The sequence below is a fragment of the Myxocyprinus asiaticus genome, chromosome 4, assembly GCF_019703515.2.
Source record: "Myxocyprinus asiaticus isolate MX2 ecotype Aquarium Trade chromosome 4, UBuf_Myxa_2, whole genome shotgun sequence".
Lineage (NCBI taxonomy): Eukaryota > Metazoa > Chordata > Actinopteri > Cypriniformes > Catostomidae > Myxocyprinus > Myxocyprinus asiaticus.
Window position 1 is genome coordinate 45543710 of NC_059347.1, and position 25748 is coordinate 45569457.

The following is a 25748-nucleotide window of genomic DNA, read 5'->3' on the forward strand; positions in this document are numbered from 1 at the left end:
TGATACAAAAAACAAAAAAAAAAAAAATTCAGATAGTGATGGTGCTGTTTTTTACATCAGTAATGTCTGTACTTTGTGATCAGTTGAATGCCACTTTGGTGAATTGAAGTACCAATTTCCTTCCAAAACAGCAAAATCTGTACATTATTCCAAACTTTTGGCCACCAGTGTATATATTATTATTATTATTATTTTTTTTTTTTTTCTATCAGCTTTTAGTTGGTGTGCAGTAAATATAGTACAACTGATGGTCACTAGGTGGCCGAACTCTCAGTGTGAGATTTTCTGTTTGTTGATCCCAAACAAAGGCAGCCACAATCTTATATAACATCTAGACGTTTGTCATTGGGGTTTACAAAGTCTGAAAAAAAAAAAAAAAAAAAAATCACCATTAGCCATGAGATATCTGTGAAAAATTTACCATTTGTCTAGAAAAAGTAGTTTGGTCACTCCCTTCTTTAAATAATTGGGTATTGTCTGGAGACTATATTTTCCATTGTTGTATCCTGCCTGTCTATGCCAGTTGCTTTTTAATAGAAGCCGTTCTGACCTATTTGCCTTGGACTCATTACTGCCAGTCCTGCTCAGCCTCTGGCGGTATCGGACTGCCAGGTTTCATCTGTATCGCATGAACAGTCTCAGAGGAACCATTCGTTCACTACTTCATACTCTGGGAGAGTAAACATCAACCTCTAACTTTCCTTCTAGGTACCTGTGATTCGATGTTTGGGTGTAAAAGTAGACTGTAAGCGATTGCTCCTTTTAATAGCCTTAAATTTATTTGTGTGCATTTTTTATTTTCATGTAGTTAAAGGCCCTTCACACCAAACACAGTTTAAGTCAGTCTGTGCTATTTTTTTTTTTCATTGTTTTTTATAAAAAAATTATTTAGCTTAACGTTGCACTGCATCCAATCATTTTCTCAGCATACCGTGCAGAGTCAGTGTGTTTTCTGAAAGGCCCCTTTAAGTTCTGCAAGACACTGCCCAGTTTTTACACATTTAACTCAAAACATAAAGAAGGCCAATTATTTCTTTAACAATAATTGTTACTTTAGAAGAATTATTAGAATTAAGTTATACCTACCCAAATGTCTAAATACTTAAATATTGGCATCTATATTTGTTCACTGTAAAAAAAATAAAAATCTGTTAAATTTACGGTAAAATACTGGCAGCTGTAGAAATTCACTTTAAAAAATACAGTGGCAATGTTTCATGCCTTGGGATGTCATTTTGGTGCCTGTATGTTTTAGTTCAGTACTGTTTATATTATTAAATTATATAAACTTAATATAGCAACTTTTTGCTACTATAAATATCTGCTTTTCACTTTCAAATGTGTTGTTAAACAGCATAGAAACAACAGAAGGCCACTTATTGACTTGAAGTTAATCTAGAGTGGCCCTTCCAGAAGCAATAATCAATAAACATGTGGTGCACAGTGTTACCCACACAAACAAAAAACACCATCAAGGTAAAACATGTGACACTAAAATGAAATAAACATGAACTAAACTACATTAAATATAACATAGACCACCCCCCCCCCCCCCCCCCCCCCCACAAGGTTGATTGATTAACAGAAACAGTTTTACGTTTAGTGCAAAATATTCTGATAAATGCAATGATAAAGGGAAGGGAGACCAACTAGGTTGCGTCATTGAACGTCACTGGAGTGGGCGGTCGCTCCTGGGCTTGTTTTGCGGGCTCGGTTGGCCACGGTTTTCTCCGCTGGACTATGGGTAATGTAGTTGTTCACCAGGAATTCCGCTAACAAACACGATTTTTAAACAATGAAGTTGAAATAACGCAGACTGATTCTATAACGGAAGCATACAGTATATCATCAATAAAAAAAAAAAACCTCGGCGCTCATGGAAGATCTGCCTTTTAAGGTTTATCTTTGAAAATCAATTGGTCTATGGGAAAATATGTATGTGATTTCTACTTCTGGAACCTGACTGTTGCATTCTATTAGGTTGTTACACAGAATCCTCCCTGAAAATTCTGGGAAGGATAATTTATGGTTATAAAAAAAATAGAACCTAAAAAGAACGTTCCCAGAACGTTAGGAATTGGTCCTGAAAATAAATAAATATATAAATAATTAACTAGAACCATATACGCTGATGTTAAGAGAATGTTCTATATTTGCTGGAAAGATTAAGATTTAATATTTTTATTTTATTTAATATTTGTATTTATATATTTTTAATAATTGCTTTGCCTTAAATATATTAAAAGTGACATTTGACAAGTTTTGCTCGGTGCCTCATGTGTAAGTATTGGGCACTCAACAATGTTATCTTCGTGGGCCGTTTGTGTTCTCCGCGTGTATTTTACCTCATTTCACCGCTGTGGATGACGTCACCCAGTGGTTCAGCACTGCTGCGCTGTCCAGCATCTCTAGTCCTGCACAAGACTTTTCACAGCCCATGCGCTTAACATTATTCTCTACTTTGATGCGAATATTCTCTTTACCACTCTGAATGAACACTGGACAAGCTAAACCGAACACATCTGCTGTGTGTATCTTAGAACCTCTGAATCGATTCATCAGTGCAGATCTAACAATCTGCGAAAGCGCCACAGAGCGCATTGTGCTGAGATCGTGGAAAGCCGATCGCGTCCCGGTAGCGCAGCGGCAGTACAGGAAGGAGCTAGTTATGCTGTTTCTCTTGGCTTGAAGCATTTCTGCTGCGTCGCTGTCCGTGACATTGCGTCTTGTCAGAGCGGGTCGTAGAGCCACCGGTGGAACGCGAAGATGGCGGAGAACGCTGTCAATGATGCTACCAATACAACGACAGGTGAGGGACTTGCACAAAGGCAAACATGCAACATTCCGTTAATATTTAAAACAAAAAACAAACCTGCGGCGTTATGGTAGGAAATGGATGAGCATGACGGCATGATGACTGTCAAAAATTTAGTGGGTAGTTAAACGGAGCGTGATACCAAGCAACTTACCATATAAACCGTGCCGATGAAGAACATGATTGACATGCATAGTCTAATTTCCCAGTGAAAACTTTAATGCTGCTGCCCGATCTGGCAAGAAAAAAACAACGCTAAAGCTCCAGGTTTATTCTTACATCATTACGGGTCTCGATGCTGTTTCATTCATTACCTTTGCCTTATTTAGTGTATGTTGCTGACAATTGCAGGTTTTTCTTTTATTTGTTTACTCTTAACGTCTGGCGTAATCAGATGGGGCAAGTATATTTTTGCTGTACTACTTTGTATTTTCATCGGTCATCATGGATGGCAGGTTCTCGAAAGTTGACGGTCGAACACCGCCCAATACAATACAGTCAGAACTCTGATGAGATTAAAGCGGTTAAGGCTAAACCACGTCCATTTGCCAAATTAATTTAATGGAAAATCGATAGAGCAAGATACATCCGGAGGTTCAGTAGCGTCATCTGCAGAATTGTCCCTGTCCAATTGCTTGTTACTTTTTTCTCTTAACAAAGACTTTGCTGCCTTTTTACTAACACAAAGGCATTTTGATACATTAAGGTGCCATGGTATCAAATTTGAGATAATGTGTATTTATTAATAACATAAGGAAATGTGATTTTTTTTAATATACATAATAGCTCCTCAGTAAACATCGCACCTTAGACTGTTTTTATTTTTATATTTTATTGACAAACTGTTATGGCCAATTACAGTTGTGCTCAAAAGTTTGCATACCCTGGCAGAAATTGTGAAATTTTAGCACTGATTTTGAAAATATGACTTTGTCTTATGATATGTCATTTATTTAAGGATAGTGATCATATGAAGCCATTTATTATCACATAGTTGTTTGGCTCCTTTTTAAATCATAATGATAACATAAATAACCCAAACGTGGATGCACTGAGCAGGCTAGATACTGAGCCATGGGGAGCAGAAAAGAACTGTCAAAAGACCTGCGTAACAAGGTAATGGAAATTTATAAAGATGGAAAAGGATATAAAAAGATATCCAAAGCCTTGAAAATGCCAGTCAGTACTGTTCAGTCACTTATTAAGAAGTGGAAAATTCGGGGATCTCTTGATACCAAGCCAAGGTCAGGTAGACCAAGAAAGATTTCAGCCACAACTGCCAGAAGAATTGTTCGGGATACAAAGAAAAACCCAAAGGTAACCTCAAGAGAAATACAGGCTGCTCTGGAAAAAGACAGTCTGGTTGTTTCAAGGAGCACAATACGACGATACTTGAACAAAAATTAGCTGCATGGTCGAGTTGCCAGAAAGAAGCCTTTACTGCGCCAATGCCACAAAAAAGCCCGGTTACAATATGCCCGACAACACCTTGACATGCTTCACAGCTTCTGGCACACTGTAATTTGGAGTGACGAGACCAAAATAGAGCTTTATAGTCATAACCATAAGCACTATGTTTGGAGAGGGGTCAGCAAGGCCTATAGTGAAAAGAATACCATCCCCACTGTGAAGCATAGTGGTGGCTCACTGATGTTTTGGGGGGGTGTGAGCTCTAAAGGCACGGGGAATCTCGTGAAAATTGATGACAAGACTTTTGAACAGGGGTAATTTCATTTTTTTCTTTGTTGCCATGTTTTGTTTTATGATTGTGCCATTCTGTTATAACCTACAGTTGAATATGAATCCCATAAAAAATTAAATAAATGTGTTTTGCCTGCTCACTCATGTTTTCTTTAAAAATGGTACATATATTACCAATTCTCCAAGGGTATGCAAACTTTTGAGCACAACTGTACATGACAATGATCACTTACATATCAATATATTAAATATATAATTAACTAAAAGTATATATATATATATATATATATATATATATATATATATATATATATATATAACACACACATAGGCTACAGTATATATAAACAGATTGAAAAACAAACTAAATCATAAACAGACAGGTATGAGTTAATCACATAAATAACTTAAAATCTTCACATAGAGACCTAGTACATTTTGCATTATTATTTTTCAAACCAAGAAGTAGCTTAATATAATGTTCCATCCAGGGCCGTTTCTGAGCACATGGGGGCCCTAAGTGAAATCCTACTTAGAGGTCCCCGCAATCTCCCTTCCCTCTCGGGCAACAAGGGGGCCCCCTTTACCTGTCTAATTGAGCCATTACAGATGCCTAAACCCCAAAGTACTGTATACTTCGGTCAGACGAGAACGCTGGGTTTCTGCATACAGGGCGCATGACGCAAATCTCGTCATCAGCAGAGTGCGCAAGCATTTAACGCACGCAGCACGATGTTACTAACCGTGGGTCTATGAACGCGTAAAATGCGCATGTGCCTGGAATTATTTGCACAAATTAGTGTGTCTACAAGGTGGCAACACTCACATTTGAGCCGTTGTTGTCACTTAGAAGCGCTGGAAGAAGATGCAACCGCTGCTAATCATCAGGAGACAAAGGTAAAAACAACAACAGTTGAAATGCACGTCAAGAGAGTCTGAAGGACTATAAAGACAAATTTATGGATCTAAACTCCTGAAGAGAAATAGTGCAGTGCCTCATAGCAGTCGTAGCATGTTTGCACCAAACTCCTGTGAATGTGCGCACAGTTAAATGGAGGATACTTTAACTGGCTTACGTTCAACTGTACACAGACGCTGAGCATTCACGTCAAAATAAAAGTATACTTTAGTCTTATTCACAGCTTTTGGTATAGTAAAAAAAAAAAAAAAATGACCTTGCTTTGCTGAGCCCTTGGGGGCCCTAAGTGCCCACTTATACATCTTATATCTTATTTTAAAAAACAAAAAATTGGGTTTTCCTTTAGCCCATTTTTGTTTATGCTTATGGTATTTTCCCAGAATCAGACAGAATGTTATAAATAATTAATTCAATAAGAAAGGCCACATTTGGTTGTAATCCTTGTCTATTAAAATATCTTTCAGAAAGATAAATTTTTATACCCAAAATCTTGTCTGAAAAACTTGTCTTCCAAGTCGATTCAAAAAATTATATGATAAACGCAGATAAAAAATAAGTGAACAACAGTCTCTTTCTCCAAACTTAGTATCAATATCAGTATGAAATCTTAGAAAAAGTGTTTTAACAGGGTACAGATTCAGATGAATTATTTTAAAATGTATTTGGTTGGTTCTACTATTTTCTTGCGAGAGTTGCATGTGACATTCATAAACTGTGATGACACCTTATTTAGCAAATCTAGTAATCTATTTTATATTTGCAATTTTACAATTAATTAATCTAAATTTATATGATGTCAGAATATGCTGATTTGTTGATTGGCTTCTGGGATTGTTGTTTTTATGTTTCATTTATAAGATTTCCAAAGTTTCATTGGTTGGGATTGTTTGGCAATTCAATGCTTACATACAGGTATTTAGAAGATTTCACATAGACAGGCCTTTGTCTGTCTTTTTAATGAAGAGTCAGTATGATAAGTAAATTGTCAAGATGAGAATGTGTGTTTTATGTCACTTTTGTACATACATGATAATGATGTGTGTTCTGTCCAGTGCGATTATCATTTGTCTAATATTTCTAGTTCATTTAAGCCTGAAATTAATCAAGCATTCACGTGGTAGATTCTATGGAATATTGTAATTTTTACAGTATGTAGGGAAGAGCGGGGCACAAACTAACACTTTTTGTTTTTTTTAAGTTTGTGTAAATGCACTTGGAGTTCAAAGTATTTTTCTGTTATCACATTAATTTCACATACAGTATCTCACAGAAGTGAGTATACCCCTCACATTTTAGTAAATATTTTATTATATCTTTTCATGTGACAACACTGAAGAATGACACTTTGCTACAATGTAAAGTAGTGAATGTACAGCTTGTATAACAGTGTAAATTTGCTGTCCCCTCAAAATAACTCAACACACAGCCATTAATGTCTAAACTGCTGGCAACAAAAGTGAGTACACCCCTAAGTGAAAATGTCCAAATTGGGCACAATTAGCCATTTTTCCTCCCCGGTGTCATGTGATTCGTTAGTGTTACAAGGTCTCAGGTGTGAATGGGGAGCAGGTGTGTTAAATTTGGTGTTATCGCTCTCACTCTCTCATACTGGTCACTGGAAGTTCAACATGGCACCTCATGGCAAAGAACTCTCTGAGGATCTGAAAAAAAGAATTGTTGCTCTACATAAAGATGGCCTAGGCTATAAAAAGATTGCCAAGACCCTGAAACTGAGCTGCAACACGGTGGCCAAGACCATACAGCGGTTTAACAGGACAGGTTCCACTCAGAACAGGCCTCGCCATGGTCGACCAAAGAAGTTGAGTGCACGTGCTCAGCGTCATATCCAGAGGTTGTCTTTGGGAAATAGACGTGTATATAATACCCAATAGAGTGCTGCCAGCATTGCTGCAGAGGTTGAAGGGGTGGGGGGTCAGCCTGTCAGTGCTCAGACCATACGCACGACACTGCATCAAATTGGTCTGCATGGCTGTCGTCCCAGAAGGAAGCCTCTTCTAAAGATGATGCACTTTAAAGCCCGCAAACAGTTTGCTGAAGACAAGCAGACTAAGAACATGGATTACTGGAACCATGTCCTATGGTCTGATGAGACCAAGATAAACTTATTTGGTTCAGATGGTGTCAAGCGTGTGTGGTGGCAACCAGGTGAGGAGCACAAAGACAAGTGTGTCTTGCCTACAGTCAAGCATGGTGGTGGGAGTGTCATGGTCTGGGGCTGCATGAGTGCTGCCGGCACTGGGGAGCTATAGTTCATTAAGGGAACCATGAATGCCAACATGTACTGTGACATACTGAAGCAGAGCATGATCCCCTCCCTTTGGAGACTGGGCCGCAGGGCAGTATTCCAACATGATAACGACCCCAAACACACCTCCAAGAAGACAACTGCCTTGCTAAAGAAGCTGAGGGTAAAGGTGATGGACTGGCCAAGCATGTCTCCAGACCTAAACCCTATTGAGCATCTGTGGGGCATCCTCAAACGGAAGGTGGAGGAGCGCAAGGTCTCTAACATCCACCAGCTCCGTGATGTCATCATGGAGGAGTGGAAGAGGACTCCAGTAGCAACCTGTGAAGCTCTGGTGAACTCCATGCCCAAGAGGGTTAAGGCAGTGCTGGAAAATAATGGTGGCCACACAAAATATTGACACTTTGGGCCCAATTTGGACATTTTCACTTAGGGGTGTACTCACTTTTGTTGCCAGCAGTTTAGACATTAATGGCTGTGTGTTGAGTTATTTTGAGGGGACAGCAAATTTACACTGTTATACAAGCTGTACACTCACTACTTTACATTGTAGCAAAGTGTCATTTCTTCAGTGTTGTCACATGAAAAGATATAATAAAATATTTACTAAAATGTGAGGGGTGTACTCACTTCTGTGAGATACTGTATGTCTGGTACAAATATGTGGACTTGTTTCATGAATACAGCTTATACTTTCTTTGCCATCTCCCTGAAATAAAGGAAATTTAAATGTTACCACATGCCCCATAGGCAGGACACATTATAACAGGTGAGGGGCATATTGTAACTTGACCATTATGACAACTGTATCTTAACTGTATAAAATAAATAGAAGATAAACTAAAATATTACGTCAATAAAAGCCATATATTAGCTTTGTCATAATATAGAAATAAGTTTGACACTTGACAATGACTACACAACAAAGCCACAGCATTGGCCGAAATAATGCATGAATTGATGACACACACACACGCACGCACGCTGGTATGTTGCCGGGATCTTGAGCCGCGCCAGGGCAGGATGTGTTGGATAGCTTCTGTCTGCTGCTTCACCACCGAGAACTGCTGGGCAAAGTCCTTGACGGTGTCGCCGAACAGGCCAACCTGGGAAATGGGGGCGTCAAGGAACCGTGCCTTGTCGGCCTCTCCCATCTCGACCAGGTTGAGCCAAAGGTGGCACTCCTGGACCACCAAGGTGGACATCGCCCTCCCGAGAGACCGCGCCTTGACCTTTGTCGCCCGGAGGGCGAGGTTGGTCACCAAGTGCAGTTCCTGCATCAATTCCGGGGCGGAACTACCCTCGTGCAGTTCCTTTAGCGCCCTGGCTTAGTGGACTTGCAGGAGAGCCATGGCGTGCAGGGCATTGGTGGCTTGTCCAGCGGCATCGTAGGCCATGGCTGTCAGGGACGACGTAAACCTACAGGCCCTGGACGGGAGCTTCGGGCGCCCACGCCAGGTGGTGACGCTCTGCTGGCATAGGTGCACCGCGAGCACCTTATCCACCGGGGGATCACCGAATACCCCTTGGCCACCCCACCATCGAGGGTAGTGAGGGCGGGGGAGCTGAAAGATCGGGACCGGGCAGTAAAAGGTGCCTCCCACGACCTTGTCAGCTCCTCGTGCACTTCCGGGAAGAAAGGAACTGGGGCGGGGTGTGACTGTGAGCGGCGCCGCGGGCCCAGGAACCAATCATCGAGCCGCGAGGGTTCAGGGGAGAGCGGAGGGTTTCACTCTAGCCCGACACTCACGGCTGCCAGGGAAAGCATGTCCGTCATCTCCACGTCAGCCTGTGACTGGGCGACTGTACATGAGGGGGGAAGCCCAGCTGAGGCTTCCGCGTCCGACTGGACGAGCAAGAGGGCTCCGAACAAGAGGTCGAACTCACCCTGAGACGAGCTGGCGAACACAACCGGAAGCCCGATCGGGGTAGACGAGCGTGCTGGGGAATGGGAGGTCCGTGGGGGGATACCCGGTGGAGGTGGTCCCATTGAGGTCCCCAAATCGCCCCCAGTGCTAACTGCGCTGGCCTCATACCCGTAGGTAGAAGGACCGAGGTGGGGAGCTGCTGGGGTGGCTTGCTTTCTTACAAAGGCAAGCCGCGACCGCAACGTTGCCATGGTCATATTCTCGCAATGAGGACATGACCCACCCACGAACGATGTCTCTGCGTGGGTAGCACCCAGACACAAAAGACAGCGATCGTGACCGTCAGAAGGCGAGAGATAACGACCACAACAAGGAATAACACACAAACGGAAGGGCATCTTTAAAAAGACGTTCCGTGTGTGCCGCTCTTTTAGAGAAATATACTCTTTTTTAGAATATACTCTTTTATTTCTGCCGAAGCGCCCAGGGGCATTCTCTGCAGTACACCAGTGCAGAGGGGGAGAAGCCGCTAAAAATGCGCCATCAGATCCAGCAGAGTTGAATGTACAGCCGTGGGAATTCAGCTCAGTGAGCATCGACCGTTCGGCTCCGAAGAGAAAATCTGAATGAGTGGTTGCATACCAGCTCCTTTTATACCTGTATGTTCAGGGGAGTGGTATGCAAATACCACTCGCCAATTCCCATTGGCCTTTTTTCAAAGACCAGAGGTGTTTCGGGCTCCCAAGAGTGACCCCTAGTGTCACTACGTTGACACAATGTCGAGTGAGTGACAGATAGGGAACAGCTATTTAGCAGAAAGAAGACTAAGAACTAAAAAGGAAATGACACTAACACAATGCTTTTTTTCAATGCTCTGCCAACCAGAATATAGGAAAAGTAAATAAAAAATGTAATTCAATAACCCTCTTGGTATTGAAACAATTTTTTAGAGCCCACTGTACTCTTTAACTCACGAAAAGCTATTTTGTTCTGTACAAAACTATATATACTGTACAGTATATTGATCATTTGGTTCTATAATTTGTATGTTCACGTGGGTGCTTCTATAAATACACCTCTGGATAAATGATGTAATGTTTGACACTATACGTGAATGTGTGTTCATGTCTGCAGTGAAATGATTGATTGCGATTGAAGGTGGAGTTTGGGCATAGGTGAAGCAGAAGTAACTAGGCCAGATTATAGCAGCAGGTTTATAATCCAGTTCAGAATAAATCAATGGACTCTTCCTAGTCCTACGGTAGACACGACACAGCACAGAACAGATTGTGTCTTTACCTCATTTTATTTCATCGTAAAGCTGTGATTTGTTTGATCTCTCTCACTCTCTATTCTTACATGCATCTCTGTAACACAATTTTATTTAATTTTTTTAACAAGGCCATGTATGTCAAGGTCTTTTCAACATGGATGCTTTCTGTCTCACCCAAATTTGTGAAATTGAAGCATTGTTGTTGCTTTCTTTTTTCTCTCAAACAGCTGCTAAAGTAATGACATCACCTTTAACTCCAGAAAAGAGACCTCAGAGCAATGGTCACACCTCGCCAACTTACCAGAAAACCAACCTTGACAGCCCTTCTATGAAACAAAGTACCGGTAAGCCCCTCCTCCACTTAGTTCAATAAATTTAAAGGTTAAATGAAATAAGTATAAATGTGATATGTTTTTATTTTTATTTTATATGTTTAAATACTTTCTTTTATACCAAGTTAATGTGCAGAGACAAGTATAAGTTTGCCATTCGTTTTCAAAACACTGCTTGGTTTGTTTGAGTGGTGCAACATGTAAACATCTGCCTCAGCCAGTCGTGTGAGTTTTAAGCGGGACTATTTTATTTTATTTTTAATTCTGTATGGTATACATTACACACTTCACATTTAATAACTAATAGGCAACATATGTATAGCAAGTAAGCAAACCTTCCTATTTGTGGTTTAATCTCATTGTAACTCCAAATTTTAAATGTTTTTTCTATTATTTTATTATATATACTGTAAATTTATATTATATATATAATATATATGTATATTTATTACGCTATTCTTTTAAGATACTCATTTTGGGTCTGAGCCATAGCCTAGCGGGCTGCGCTCATGACATATAATACTGATGCATCACGGGTGACCTGAGTACAAGTCCTGGCTCAGTCCCATTCCCACTCTTCTCCCCTGTTGATTCTCCACTGTCCACTCACTAATAAAGCCAGAAAAGGCTTTTTTTTTTTAAATAATGATATATATATATATATATATATATATAAAAGATACTCATTTTGTTGAAAAATGTTATAAATAAAAGATGGTTACTGATAACTGAATCTTACATTTAACTGGAACATAAAAATCTGCCTTTTTTCTTGTCATACTCGAAAGCTGATGCAATGAACCCACCCACTATCACAGAAAAGAAACCTCAGACCAATGGGCATGCTTCACCTTCTCGCCATCTGGCCAATACCAATGCAAATGCAGGTAAACAATGTAAGTCTCACCTTTTCTATTGGTGTTGAGTGGACACCTTCCATTTCATCTGATTATTCATCAGCTTTTTAAAACTACCCATTTTGCATTGTGTTGTCTCTTTTTCCAAGATGTGGAAGGCTATTTGAAGACGGATGATAGGATGAGGCTTGCCAAAGAGAGACGCGAAGAGAGGGAGAAGAGTTTGGGTGAGCATGTCTGTTCATTATAATGTCTTGGTAGAAGCTTGTGAATGCTTCCTTGTAGACTTGGGGCTTCTTGTGTGGAGCAACCAATGGTATATTAAATAAAACTGTTCTCAAGTCAGCAAATCCTGATTCATGCACAGGAGGACTTTATAACCCAAAGCCTTACCGCTGCAGTCATTTGCTATCAATAGTAATAATGACAAGTCCTGAGTTCGATGGTATTGTTTGATAATAAGCCAAAATCAAGTCAATAAATTCTCTCTCTCTCAGCTGCACGGGAGCAAGCTATAAAGGAGAAGGAGAGGCGGGCACAGCTGCAGTATGAGAAGACGGTAGAAGAGCGATGGAAGCGATTGGAGGAACAGAGACAGAAGGAGGAGTTTCGCAGAGCAGCGGTGGAGGAGAAGAGGAGACAGCAACTAGAGGAGGAGAAGGTCAGAGATCTACACTCATATACACCTGCTATTGGGCTCTTACAGTCAATGTCCAAACAAGGCATGATGAAAGTCCAAATACTGTATTATAGACAGAAAATCATGCAGTTCAGGGTCTAGTATTGGGATTTGGTAAGTTTTTGTATCTTGTGGAAATAATGGTGGTGTTATTAAGCTCCCACACCAAGTCATGTCTTATCTGACGTAGACTCTTAGAAAGAGGATATTATGAGTTGGTTTTGGGTTATATTTGTGTATGTCTTATGCAGCGCAGTAGAACAGATGTGTCTGTCATCAAGTTTAATCTTCACATTTGAGCCATATGTTGAGAATCCCCCCCCCACACACACACACATAGACACACACAGTCTTAAGCCCTGTTCACACTGCCAATGACATTGCCGCTTGGTGTCGCCAGTCTCTGTACTATGCAGTCGCTAGTAGTTTTTCCTACCGATGTCGCTCTGCTGCTGGCACAGTTGTCACTTGTGTGGACTTTTCAGACGGTCCTTTATCACACCTGCGACAGTATTAGGACGTTTTAGATGATCCCTTACCCGCACTTAGGCAAAATGTACAGCTAATATCAAGGTTAAATGAACGATCTTGAATGATTTCGCCATGACACCATCTGACCAGCTTAAATTACGGGACAAATACGCGACTTTTCATCTTTAAAAACGGGACGATCCCGTATTTTACGGGATGGGTGGCAACCCTACTGCCTTCTCTCCCATTGGTAGTCGTTCCCAAATGTCACTCGTCATTTGCCTCAAGTTAAACGTTTCTCAACTTTGTTGTGTCGTTCACTACGCATATCCCCTCATTGCCTAAACTACAATTTTATGAAATTTCTTTGCTTCTGATCTGTTTTTGAGACTCTGGCTGTCTGTTACCATGCCTCTCATATCAGTTCTTCTCAGGCAATGTTTTACTTATAGTTTGAAAAGGACACAATGTGATCAAGCTGTTCTTCCTATGACCTTTAAAACACAATCTTCTCAAACTGCACTGATATGTCGGATCTCAGAACACAATTAAATGTTCATTCAATCAAGCCATCAATTTCAATCATCCCTTGTGGTTCATCTACAAGAGGTGTAGGACATTCAAGAAACAAAATATAGGACCGTGTGCATAATTTCATATGGCACATCTGATTTCTAAGCGGGAAAATAATCACGATTTCTTGTGTTGGGTGAAATCGCATTTTTAGGAATTGCACTGTATCTATGGCATTTAATTCCTGCCTGGCCATGTATTATCACCCACCCACAAGGCAGACACTCTTCTTATACAAACTAATTTATCTGTTATGAGTTTGTGTGTTTGTACTGGGTGTCATGGCCTCTGATACGTCTCCAATCAGGGGGGATTTGTCCAGATCAGCCAAGAGACTTTATTGTAATCCTTCTCTTTTGCTGTGCAGTGGTTTCACTCTTCTTCTCATACATGGTCATCATCTGCTACGCAGTCAGCTTTCACAGCTATGTTCATTTTGGAAAGGCTGAAAAGGAGTGGGCAAATATAGAAAGAGAACCAAGGTGGCAGAAAGAGGTGGTGATACTGAACCCAACAGTTGGAGCTGGAACAATTTTTATAGAAGCAAAGCAGAGCAACACACAAAGAGAACAGTTAATAAGATAAGGCTGAAATCTGCAGTCTGAAATACCATGTCTTTGAGGACTCAGTTGTAGCCTCATAATGCTGATGTCTCTGGGACAGATAAGGAATGGGTTAGTGCTAACCATGGAAAGCTGACAAGAGATCAGGAAAAGATATTCAGTGCAGTATTTTGAGATTTAAGGATGGAATTATTTGGGTGAATTGGGGTACTTTGGGACATCGAGTTTTGTGGGAAACCTACGATTTGGTATTTACATTTCTTGCTCCATTACAAGCAAGTCTGTGTTAACATGATCATAGTCTAACTAGGTTGCTATATGTTCAGTATATACTAATTATGCTCATGAGGTCATAGTATTGTAATGGGTATTATAGGTAATGTAGAAGATGAAGTTAATATTTAAAGATCATTCTGGTTTCAGCACAATACCCGAAGTCCCTTTCAGGGTAAGTCTGTCCACTCGGCCGCCATCTTTGGAATGCTCCCAGGCAGGCTGGGAAGCTATTTTCAATGTAAACAAGCAGCATTAAAGTACAGCTCCTATCTACTTGAATTGGGAAAGACTAAAATCTGCAGAATGGTTGGTCAAGATTACGATCAAATAACAAATTTAAAATCAGCAGTAAAATCTGACAACACTGGTATCATAAATTGTGCTTCTCTAGCTCAGCTCATGCTAAAAAACACTATTTTTCAGGCTATTTCAGCTAATGTGCATGCACTTTCTTGAGATGACTGACAGGCAATATCTGTATTTAAAAGGTGATTGGCTTTTTTACCTGTAAGTCAGGACTTCCCTTTTAATATCACTGGTCCGTCTCTGCTAAACTCTCTCTGACAAACCTGCTCCAACAGGCCTCATGGAAAGGTGTGAAGAGTCTTTTCAGTGGTATGCTGATGTTGTTGGTGTAAATGGCTGTAGTTGAAGTATGTGTTTGGTGCTTTTGTGCTGGAATGGCACACACAGGAGCGTCTGGAGGCTCTTATGAAAAGGTCACTGGAGCGGAGCCTGCAGCTGGAGAACAGGAATAGACGCTGGGCCTGGGGTCCCAATGGCCCCAATCAAGGTGAGTGTAATGCACACCCGTTACAATGGACAGTGAAAAAGAGAAACGGGTAGTGATGGGCACAGATACAAGAAAATGTATTTTAAATAAAAATACAAAATACCTCAGTTTAAATGTATCAAAATAAAATACTAAATACTGTGTGGAAAAAAATATTTTGTTTCTTGAAAATACACAAAATACATGTAAAATTGGCCATTCAATAAAATATCACTATTAGGCTGAAATCTATCTGGACCTATTCTGAATGCAAAGAGTCACATCAAAGTCTCACAATGACCCTTTCATGGTACCAAAAAGTAAGTTGCAACGCAACATATATGTTGTGTTCATGTACTTCCAAAATCCAATACATTTTCTTTCAATGCAACAGAATTTGGTGGAATTACAGTCAAAATATGTCAAAAATATGTACTATAATTCAAAGAATTGACATTTATGGAAAATTATCAAAATAATAAGCAGGCCTAGTGCTGAGGTCTTATTTATTTATATAATATAACCAGGGTTGGGGAGTAACAGAATACATGTAACGGGATTACGTAATTAAAATACAAAATATAAGTAACTGTATTCCACTACAGTTACAATTTAAATCATTGGTAATTAGAATACAGTTACATTCAAAAAGTGTTTTGATTACTGAAGAGATTACTTTGCATTTTATTGCCATTTGTTTCATTTAATATTTAGTCCTTTCAGATGGAAAACATTTATCCATATAAATGATGCGATCAAAAGTGCATTTGAACAGCGGTGAAACACTTTCTTATGATGTGTTACATTCATACGAGCAGACAGAGAAGTAAGTTTGAAGTAAGTTTGGAGCAGACGAAATAGAAATAAAGCTAAAATGCTATTTCTAGCCATTTTACATGCACGTTACCAGGCACGATCATATTTTATCAAGAAAATTCACATTAGATCATAATTTCTTTTTTTCTAGTAAGACCTTTGATATTAGGGCAAAAATCATATTCTTGGTAATAATTTTTGTATTGTTTTCCTGTAAAAATATCTAAAAATCCTTAAAACAAGATCAATTATATATATTTTGTTTTAGAAACAACACTGCATAAGATATTTAGGTTTTTCAGAGAATGTATTTTTAACATGTGTATTTTGTCTTACTGTACTGGCAGAGTTTTTATAGTCAAAACAAGTGAAAAAAATCTACCAATGCTGAAGTAATCCAAAGTATTTAGAATGTTACTGACCTTGAGTAATCTAACGAAATACGTTACAACTTACATTTTACAGCATGTATTCTGTAGTGGAATACATTCCAAAAGTAACCCTCCCAACCCTGCTTATAACAGAATGTTTTGCATCGCAGTCATATGAAAGGTTCAATAGTTGCTGTAAATATGCCATGGTTTTTTGGACAAGGTATATGTTACCATGTTTTTGGACATAGCACCTGATATAAACTATGGTAATGGTTTGTATCAAAGTACCATCTGATGCCATCACTGTACCATGGCACTGCCACAGTACTTTTTTGTAAAAGTTAGGTAATGTAAGGCAATCAATTAAAGACAATTACAGTGCATCCGGAAAGTATTCACAGCGTTTCACTTTTTCCACATTTTGTTATGCTACAGCCTTATTCCAAAATGGATTAAATTCATTATTTTCCTCAAAATTCTACAAAAAAAATACCCCATAATGACAACGTGAAAGAAGTTTGTTTGAAATCTTTGCAAATTTATTAAAAAAAATAAAAGAAATAAAAAAATAAAAAATAAAAAAAGAAATAAAAAAAAAATCACATGTACATAAGTATTCACAGCCTTTACTCAATACTTTGTTGAAGCACCTTTGGCACCAATGACAGCCTCAAATATTTTTGAGTATGATGCTACAAGCTTGGCACACCTATTTTTGGGCAGTTTCTCCCATTCTTCTTTGCAGGATCTCTCAAGCTCCATCAGGTTGGATGGGGAGCGTCGGTGCACAGCCATTTTCAGATCTCTCCAGAGATGTTCAATCGGGTTCAAGTCTGGGATCTGGCTGGGCCACTCAAGGACATTCACAGAGTTGTCCCGTAGCCACTCCTTTGTTATCTTGGCTGTGTGCTTAGGGTCGTTGTCCTGTTGGAAGATGAACCTTCACCCCAGTCTGTGGTCCAGAGCGCTCTGGAGCAGGTTTTCATCAAGGATGTCTCTGTACATTGCTGCATTCATCTTTCCCTCGATCCTGACTAGTCTCCCATCGGGTTCTTGGTCACCTCCCTGACTAAGGCCCTTCTCCCCCGATCGCTCAGTTTGGCTGGGCGGCCAGCTCTAGGAAGAGTCCTGGTGGTTCCAAACTTCTTCCATTTACGGATGATGGAGGCCACTGTGCTCATTGGGACCTTCAATGCTGCAGACATTTTTCTGTACCCTTCCCCAGATCTGTGCCTTGATACAATCCTGTTTCGGAGGTCTACAGACAATTCCTTGGACTTCATGGCTTGGTTTGTGCTCTGACATGCACTGTTAACTGTGGGATCTTATATAGACAGGTGTGTGCCTTTTCAAATCATGTCCAATCAACTGAATTTACCACAGGTGGACTCCAGTCAAGTTGTAGAAACATCTCAAGGATGATCAGTGGAAACAGGATGCACCTGAGCTCAATTTTGAGTGTCATGGTAAAGGCTGTGAATACTTATGTACATGTGATTTTTTTTCGTTTTTTATTTTTAATAAATTTGCAAAGATTTCAAACAAACTTCTTTCACGTTGTCATTATGGGGTATTTTTTTTGTAGAATTTTGAGGAAAATAATTAATTTAATCCATTTTGGAATAAGGCTGTAACATAACAAAATGTGGAAAAAGTGAAACGCTGTGAATACTTTCCGGATGCACTGTATATATAAACAGGTACATGATTACAAACTTGCCAAAATGCCAAATGCCAAATAGCAGCCATTTGTATACTATACTATCTCTATTTCTGTCCAGGTTACACTGCAGCCTTCTATAACTTGTGCAGAACCATATTAAATAAATCAAATGTAAAATAGGGACGGGCGGATCGATACTAAAGTATCGATACTTCCGATACTGATGTGGTATCAAGAATATCCTCACATAAAAATATGGATTCAGATTTTTTTTTTAACTAGTGATCTTATTATTTAGATAACATGAATATTAATGTATCTCATAAGCTTGGAAGTGGAAAAAAAGAATTATATGTGCGAATTGTTGCATGGCACCGGAACTATTTTTACTTCTGCTCATCTTGACGCACAGAAATGCTAAAATACACCAGCAGTCACAGACAGCGCTCACCTTTTCAGTCATAGTGCTCGTTCAAAGAGGGAGCAGTGTTTTCCTGAGGTAATGACAGAAAAACAGCATCTGGAGTTATTCACACTAAGTAACGACAAACCTAGACATGATATGTATTATAATGGGCTTGTGTGACAATTTTTCAGGCTTATTTAAATTCAGAGTTGTTAAAACATTGATAATGATCGTAATCCTTGTTAATAAATGATACCCTTATGAAAACTTACCATGGATTTACTGTAGTAATATTTTATTAACCATAACTAGTAACCACGACTGTAGTAACCATGTTTGTTTTGTTTTTTTGGCAGTAACCAAAGTTTTGATACAATTAACCATGGTTTTACTACAGCATTACTGTAGTATCCATATTGTAACTTGGTTTTAGTAATAGTAACCATATAATAATATCTATGGTTAATTTTGTGATTTTTTTGATGTGGTTTATACTTACTAATTTTTAAAGGGTAAACAAAGCAGCCTAATGATTTTCTGCTTAGGCCTATAAATACATATAAAAATGTAAGTAATAATTTCAGTTACTAATTTTATCCAAAGAATTTGTAAAAAATCAATTTATTTTACAATTTATTAATTTATTGATATCGGCAATACTGGCCTAAAAGTACTTGGTATTGGATCAAAAAGAAAATAAGTGGTATCGCCCATCCCTAGTGTAAAACAGTGGGTACTTTTCTTGCTATCTAGCATGGAGTCATTCTTTACACATGACTAATTAGCTAGTAAATACACAAGCAGTTGCTAACACCAACAACCGATTAGCTAGCAAGACTGACTAGCTAGCTCTAATGTCCAGTGCTAGTGCTAACGCTATTTTCCCCTTGCTAGTGCTCTTCTTTTCCTTCATGTTAACTGAAGGCAAATCTGAATGATGTTCCATTTTAGCTTGCTAGCTAGTGGTCTAGCTAACGATTTCTAGTGAACTCACTAATGATAGTTAGACTAGCCCGCTAGCTGTCTGCTGACTAGTTTTGATTTCCTCACTGTTGACACACAATAGACATCTGCATTCCCACGGAACTCCTGCAGGACCCATGGGACCTGATCAGATTTCTTGCGGTGCGGAATTAAAATTCCGTGTTGAAGGCGGTAGCAGAAGGTATGTCCATGAGTTGTGTGCGGGAGCGGGCGGTTAGAGACGAGCCTAAAAAATCAGATGTGTATATCTATTCTTATTTGATTAATTTATGAATGCAAAAAAAAAAAAAAAAAAATATTTTACAATTAATTTCTTTTTGATAACAATAATCCGAAAATCTAGCATTAAAATGTGCACACAACACATGCATTAAATTATCCAATATTTAGAGCAGGCTATAGTCAATGGAGCTTTAGAAGAATGGCAAAGGAAAAGCGTGGACACACTGCATCATTAGAGAATGTGAAACTGTGTTTAAGTGTTAAGAAACCAACCTCAGCCAAGTCAGATGGGCATCTTGTCACGCATCATCTGATAATAACAATAACAGAAAAATAAAATGTTATTTGTGTACACTTGTTATCTATTTGTATGGCTTTTACCCTATGTGGAAAACAGATATGGGGTTGTGGGAATAGGAGCAGTCAGGAAGAAAAATACTCCGGGCAGAGAGTGGGTGAACATGGAGTAAAATTCAGGGGGAGTGTTCGGGTGCGGGATAGAAACTTGCGGGAGCGGGCGGGTGTGGGAAGGAAAAAACCAGTTCCGCATCCCGTTGATGTATCCGAACCAGCCAAATGAGGCATCTGTGTATGTATATCTCTGATTTTTTTTTCAAAGCCTTTAAAATACAAAGTACAAAATAGTATTTTGTCTTTCAAATACATATTTCAAAGACATGTATCTGAAATACTGCCCATCCCTGGAAACAGGGAGGTGAGTGTAAGCAATGATGGAAAAAGTGAGAATGGAAGAATACAAGCAATATTGTGATGAATCATGACATGTATCATTACATATTGTACAACGAAACACATTTTCCGAAACCCATCCCTATCCTTGAGACTTTGTTGCAATGCAATGCAAACATAGCATGCAAACGTAATAATCTCTTTAAAGGAGAAGAGGTGGATATAAAAGGAATGGATGGTTTATTATGCTTTGCCTGTACTTTCTCATTCATATGTCATTAAACACTTGTGCATGACAGCAGGATTACTGGCTTTACAGTATGTGCATTTGAAAGTACATCATTGAGATCCATGTGACATCTGGGCTTTTTCTTCTTCCTGTTGGATGTGTCTTTACAGTTTGAAAGCTTTACAGTGTATATTAAACAATGTTACACTGAGGCAGAGTATATTAAAAAGCTTTTGTAAAGCTGGTGTGCTGCTGCAGTGCAGTGTCCTTGCGCTGGTATGATTTTCTACTGGCCTTTAGGACACAGTGTTACGACTGCTCAGGTATCATAATTCAGCTCCTCAGAGAGGAAGGACAGGCTGGCATGGGTGAATCAGCATTTTCTCTCTGCTGAGCCTCTACCTATTGGTTTGAATTAGATTCAAGGAGATTAATTAGTTAAGAAATTGTCTATTGATTGGGGCCTTTGGATTTAAGAAGCTGGAGAATGTTAGAAGGAATAAATGACATGTGTCTAATATTAATTCATCCAAATCATTGTAGATAATAAAATTTAGATAAAAAGGAGCTGGATGTTGTTTTTTCACTTTTTTGTTGTTCCATTTATTTGCATCCAAAATAAAGATATTATATTATTTTCGGACACAGTCAACTCCCACTTTTAGATTTAATGGTGTTTTTGACACTTGTGATATTGTTTCAGATGTTAAATACAACTCATGAAGAGTTCTTCTGATATTGTGTGTGAACTGGTTATTGAGAAAACAATTTTAAGGCTTGACCATGAAAGTGTGTTCTGATTTATTTTTATTCTATTTTTATTATTAATTGCATTGTGTGTTTATATGAGTAAATTAAGGAATTTGAGTGTGTTTGAAGTCAGATCAGCCTAACTCTTCAGCCCTGCTCATATTGTCTGGCTGCCAAGCTTTTCAAGAATATGGTGGAAGTGTTCAAGTGTGCGTGCTTTGTTACATACACCACCCCGAACACGTACCATGTACACTTCACCTGAGAGAGGTCAGTCTGTCCATAATGCTCTGCTCTTTCTGCTGTGCTCTGCCCTGACCCTGTCGCCCAGGTGACTGGGAGAATGCCCCGCCTCCTCTCTCTGCTGCCTCTGCCCTCTCCCATGACCTCGCTGCCCCCTCTCCTGCTGCCATCGAATCAGGCAACGGTATGAACCCTAGCTGCCTTCTCTCACCACCTCTTCCCTCCTGTCCCCTTGGACTGACACACCATTTCTCCAGTCTTTGTTTCCATTCCTTAAAACTTTAAACCAGGCTGCTCTCCTTCCCCGGTTCCTGCTTGGGTACTTTGCTAAAGGTGGATAGTGTGTTAGCATATTACTAAAAGCTTTTCTTGCATATCTAAATGTAATCCAGCAACATTTTGGTCTCAGAAAATAGACTGTCCAAAAATTCTAAATGCCTTTTGAAAAGACCAGCATAAGTTGTGGTTTGGATGCTGGTATCCCTACTAGGTTTCTTAAAGGGATAGTTCACCCAAAACTGAAAATTCTCTCATCATTTTCTCACCCTCATGCCATCCCAGATATGTATGACTTTCTTTCTTCTGCTGAACACAATTGAAGATTTTTAGAAGAATATCTCTGCTCTGTATCTCCATTCAGTGCAAGTGAATGGTGATCAGACCTTTGTTGCTCCAAATATCACATTTAGGAAACAAAAGTAATCTATAAGACTCCTGTGGTTAAATCCATATATTCAGAAGCTACGATAGTTGTGGGTAAGAAACAGATCAATATTTAAGTCCTTTTTTACTCTAAATCTCCACTTTCACTTTTACATCTGAAAGTCACATGTGGTGCCTGTATAGTGTCACTTTCACATCTGAAAGTGAAAGTGGAGATTTAGAGTAAAGAAAGGACTTTTCTCACCAACACCTATCATATCGCTTCAGAAGATCTGGATTTAACCATATGGATTACTTTTATGTTTCCTTTATGTGATTTTTGGAGCTACAATGGTCTGATCACCATTCACTTGCATTGTATGGACCTACAGAGCAGAGATATTCTTCTAAAAATCTTCAGTTGTGTTCTGCAGTAGAAATAAAGTCATTCACATCTGGGATGGCATGAGGGTGAGTAAATGATGAGAAAATTTTCATTTTTGGGTGAACTATCCCTTTAACTAGCCAGCAAGACACCCTTGGTCAAATAGCTTTACCAGAAAGGCCATACTTTTAGCTTAGAAAAGCATTGCTGTACTGGTCCACCTGCTAGACCAGCTACGAACCAGTACTAACCAGCATTATCTTGAACCAGCATAGAAATTCATGTTGGTCTAAGCAGGTCTTTTCAGCAGGGAAATAGTGGGGTCCCCCTAGCTTTCAATTGTTTTCACACAGAGAGCCAGCAAGATAAGGGGTTGGCAAGAGTTGGCTGTTTTCAAGTATAATAATGTGTTCAGTATTTGTCTTGCTAAGCTACTCACCTATACAATCCACATGCAGCTATGCATGCCTGAATGCACAGTGCCCTGAAAAAATATTCAGACTGATAATTTACTGAAATCCCTAAATTAAATTCTATCAAATTGTGTGGTAGCTCAACTGATAGAGCGTTGCACTGGTGATATGAAGGACCACCATACAAGTCCCAAAAAGCATGCAAGTTGACACATGAACTGAAAATGTCATAGAAGCACCGCAAAATTACATGGTTGCTTCAGCAATTGCATTTTTCATGGTCACATTTGCTTTTTATGACACTATCGGTTAGGTCTATGTTTAAAGTTTTGAGTAGGGAGGTGGGTTCAAAAGAATAATTAACCATATAAACCTCATCTGTTTGGGAGAACATTTGATTTACTTGATGTGCCACACAATGGACATTTCACCTTGGAACTCCCAAGATACATATAAGGAAACACGTAATGTCATTTTGCAAAAATGTTGCTACAGTAACAGAATTTTCATAAGCTTATTTGTTGTGTTTCAGAAGACCTTAGATTACAAAGATAAAAAACAATTGCCCTAATGAGGAAACGACTGCCCTAGAATTGGTCATTATATGTAAATTCAAGTTTTTGGAGGTCCCAGTGGGCAATGTTGATTCTGTTATTAGGAAGAGGAAGCGAAACCACAAAGACACTGACTAGAAAATGTCATCCCTCAAAAATCTTACCTAAACCAGAAGAATACTTGAGAGAAAAGCCACATGGAGGCCAACGATCACTTTGAAGAAGCAACAGAATTCAGTTACTCAGAATGCAGGAACCATATCAAAACGCTCAGCATAACACTGGCCTTATAAAAGGGTGGCAAAACAGATGCCATTACTCAAAAAGGCCCATGTGAAAGCACATAGGCAGTTTGCCAAAAAAGGCATAAAAGTGCAGTATAGGGAAAAACTAAGAAACTAAAGATTGTGAGCAAGCAGGATCTTTCTGAAGGACAATGATCCCAAACTCAAAGCCAAATTAACATTGAAGTGTTTCAATAGCAAAAAGTCCAGTCAAAGCCCTGATATCATTTTAATTTATAATCAGTGACGCTATTTCATTATAGTGGTAAACAAGCTTTGTTCTTTTAACCTTTTCTGAACAAACCAGGGGCTTTAGTGCTTTGAAATAAAACAAATCTGAGAGAATGGGAGAATTGGTTAAGGGTCTGAATTCTTTCAAGAGACACTGTTTATTCCATGTGCACATGCTTTGTAGCTGAGTGTTATCGGTTGGCGAAAGTCAAAACAAGTCTGAATATCTGTGTGCTGTGTCTTTTTGGGTGTTTTGTATTGATTGTGAGTGTACTGTCTACTAACAACTTCACATTCAGTACTTTTTTCACAATTACATAGTTCTTTAATGATACGCCTTGATGACATTTGTTGTGTTGAAGTGTGTGTATATCTCCTAGTGCATGTTTATAAATGTGTAGTTTGTCTTTCTTTTCAGATCTCAGTTGTTTTAGTAAATATATTCGAGAGGGCACAGTCACATTAATATACTGAACACACACACACACACACATGCACACTTAAGCATACATCATCCTCTTTTAACCCCTAACAGGCATCATGATAGGTCAATTATGGTTTTGATGCAATAAAGAAACTTTATTAATTTGATTGCATCTTGTTGTGATAATAGACTGTACTTGTGCTATTTTTAATTTACATTCACATACAAAACTGTCAGGAGCCTATATGTTGGAAAAGAGGCTTTGGACATACCCCTCCAAATACATCCCTCCATCTTTCCATTCATATTCATGTTGTGTATGTCCCATTCATCCACTTCATTCCTTCCTCTTTTCCCCTGCATTCTCTCCATTCCTCCATTCCTTCCTCTGTCAGACCATCCTAGTCACCTGAACACACTGGACAAAACAAAAGTGATTCGCCTCCTCACACACACACACTCCTCAATGGCTCGCTTTAACAGTGCTGCAGAGCTGCAGGTGTCCTGTATCCCCTGCAAAGGTAACACACACACACACACACACACACACACACACACACACACACACACACACACACACACACTCTCCTCAAAAGGAGCATGATAAACATGCCAGTAAACAAACACATTTAAAGCCTGACAGGAACTGTGCACAGTGGTAAACTACATTCTGTTTACCATAATATTATACAAACTATAAGATGTTGTAAGTGATTTTTTTTTAAATGTCCTTACTAGACTATCTGATAGATGTCACTGAAGTAGGCATCCTTAGAAATCACATCATGCCTAGGCACTGTAAACAGTGAAAAAGTGCCCAAGATTTTTTTTATCCAATAAATTTTTTTTTTTTTTTACAAAAGTAGCCAATCAGATACTGTAAAACAATCAGGTTTGCTGACATGTTATTGGAGGGTGGGATTTTGGAGAGTGGGCATGTGGTGGTGGTCTAAATGTCTGAAATCACTTACAGCACCTTTGACTGTTTATTAATGCCACTGAAAAAAGTTTTTTTTTTTTTTTTTGCAATAACCAGAGGGTGGATGTTTATGTGTGTACATGTGGTTTGCTAA

The 25748-nt window shown here is 39.1% G+C and overlaps 1 protein-coding gene across 2 annotated transcripts in view; it reads left to right on the plus strand.

The window, feature by feature from the left end:
- Window positions 1-2407: 2407 nt before the first annotated feature.
- LOC127439580 (MAP7 domain-containing protein 2-like) overlaps window positions 2408-25748 on the plus strand; it is a 50816-nt gene continuing 27475 nt past the window's right edge. Inside the window, exons 1-7 of one of the 2 annotated variants that reach the window (XM_051695757.1) lie at window positions 2408-2809; window positions 11070-11186; window positions 11963-12070; window positions 12181-12258; window positions 12529-12692; window positions 15287-15386; window positions 21831-21926. In XM_051695757.1, coding sequence (XP_051551717.1) covers window positions 2767-2809; window positions 11070-11186; window positions 11963-12070; window positions 12181-12258; window positions 12529-12692; window positions 15287-15386; window positions 21831-21926 — 706 coding nt within the window. In that variant the 5' untranslated portion in view covers window positions 2408-2766. The remainder of the gene's footprint in view (window positions 2810-11069; window positions 11187-11962; window positions 12071-12180; window positions 12259-12528; window positions 12693-15286; window positions 15387-21830; window positions 21927-25748) is intronic. The other variant, XM_051695759.1, reaches the window with a different exon arrangement.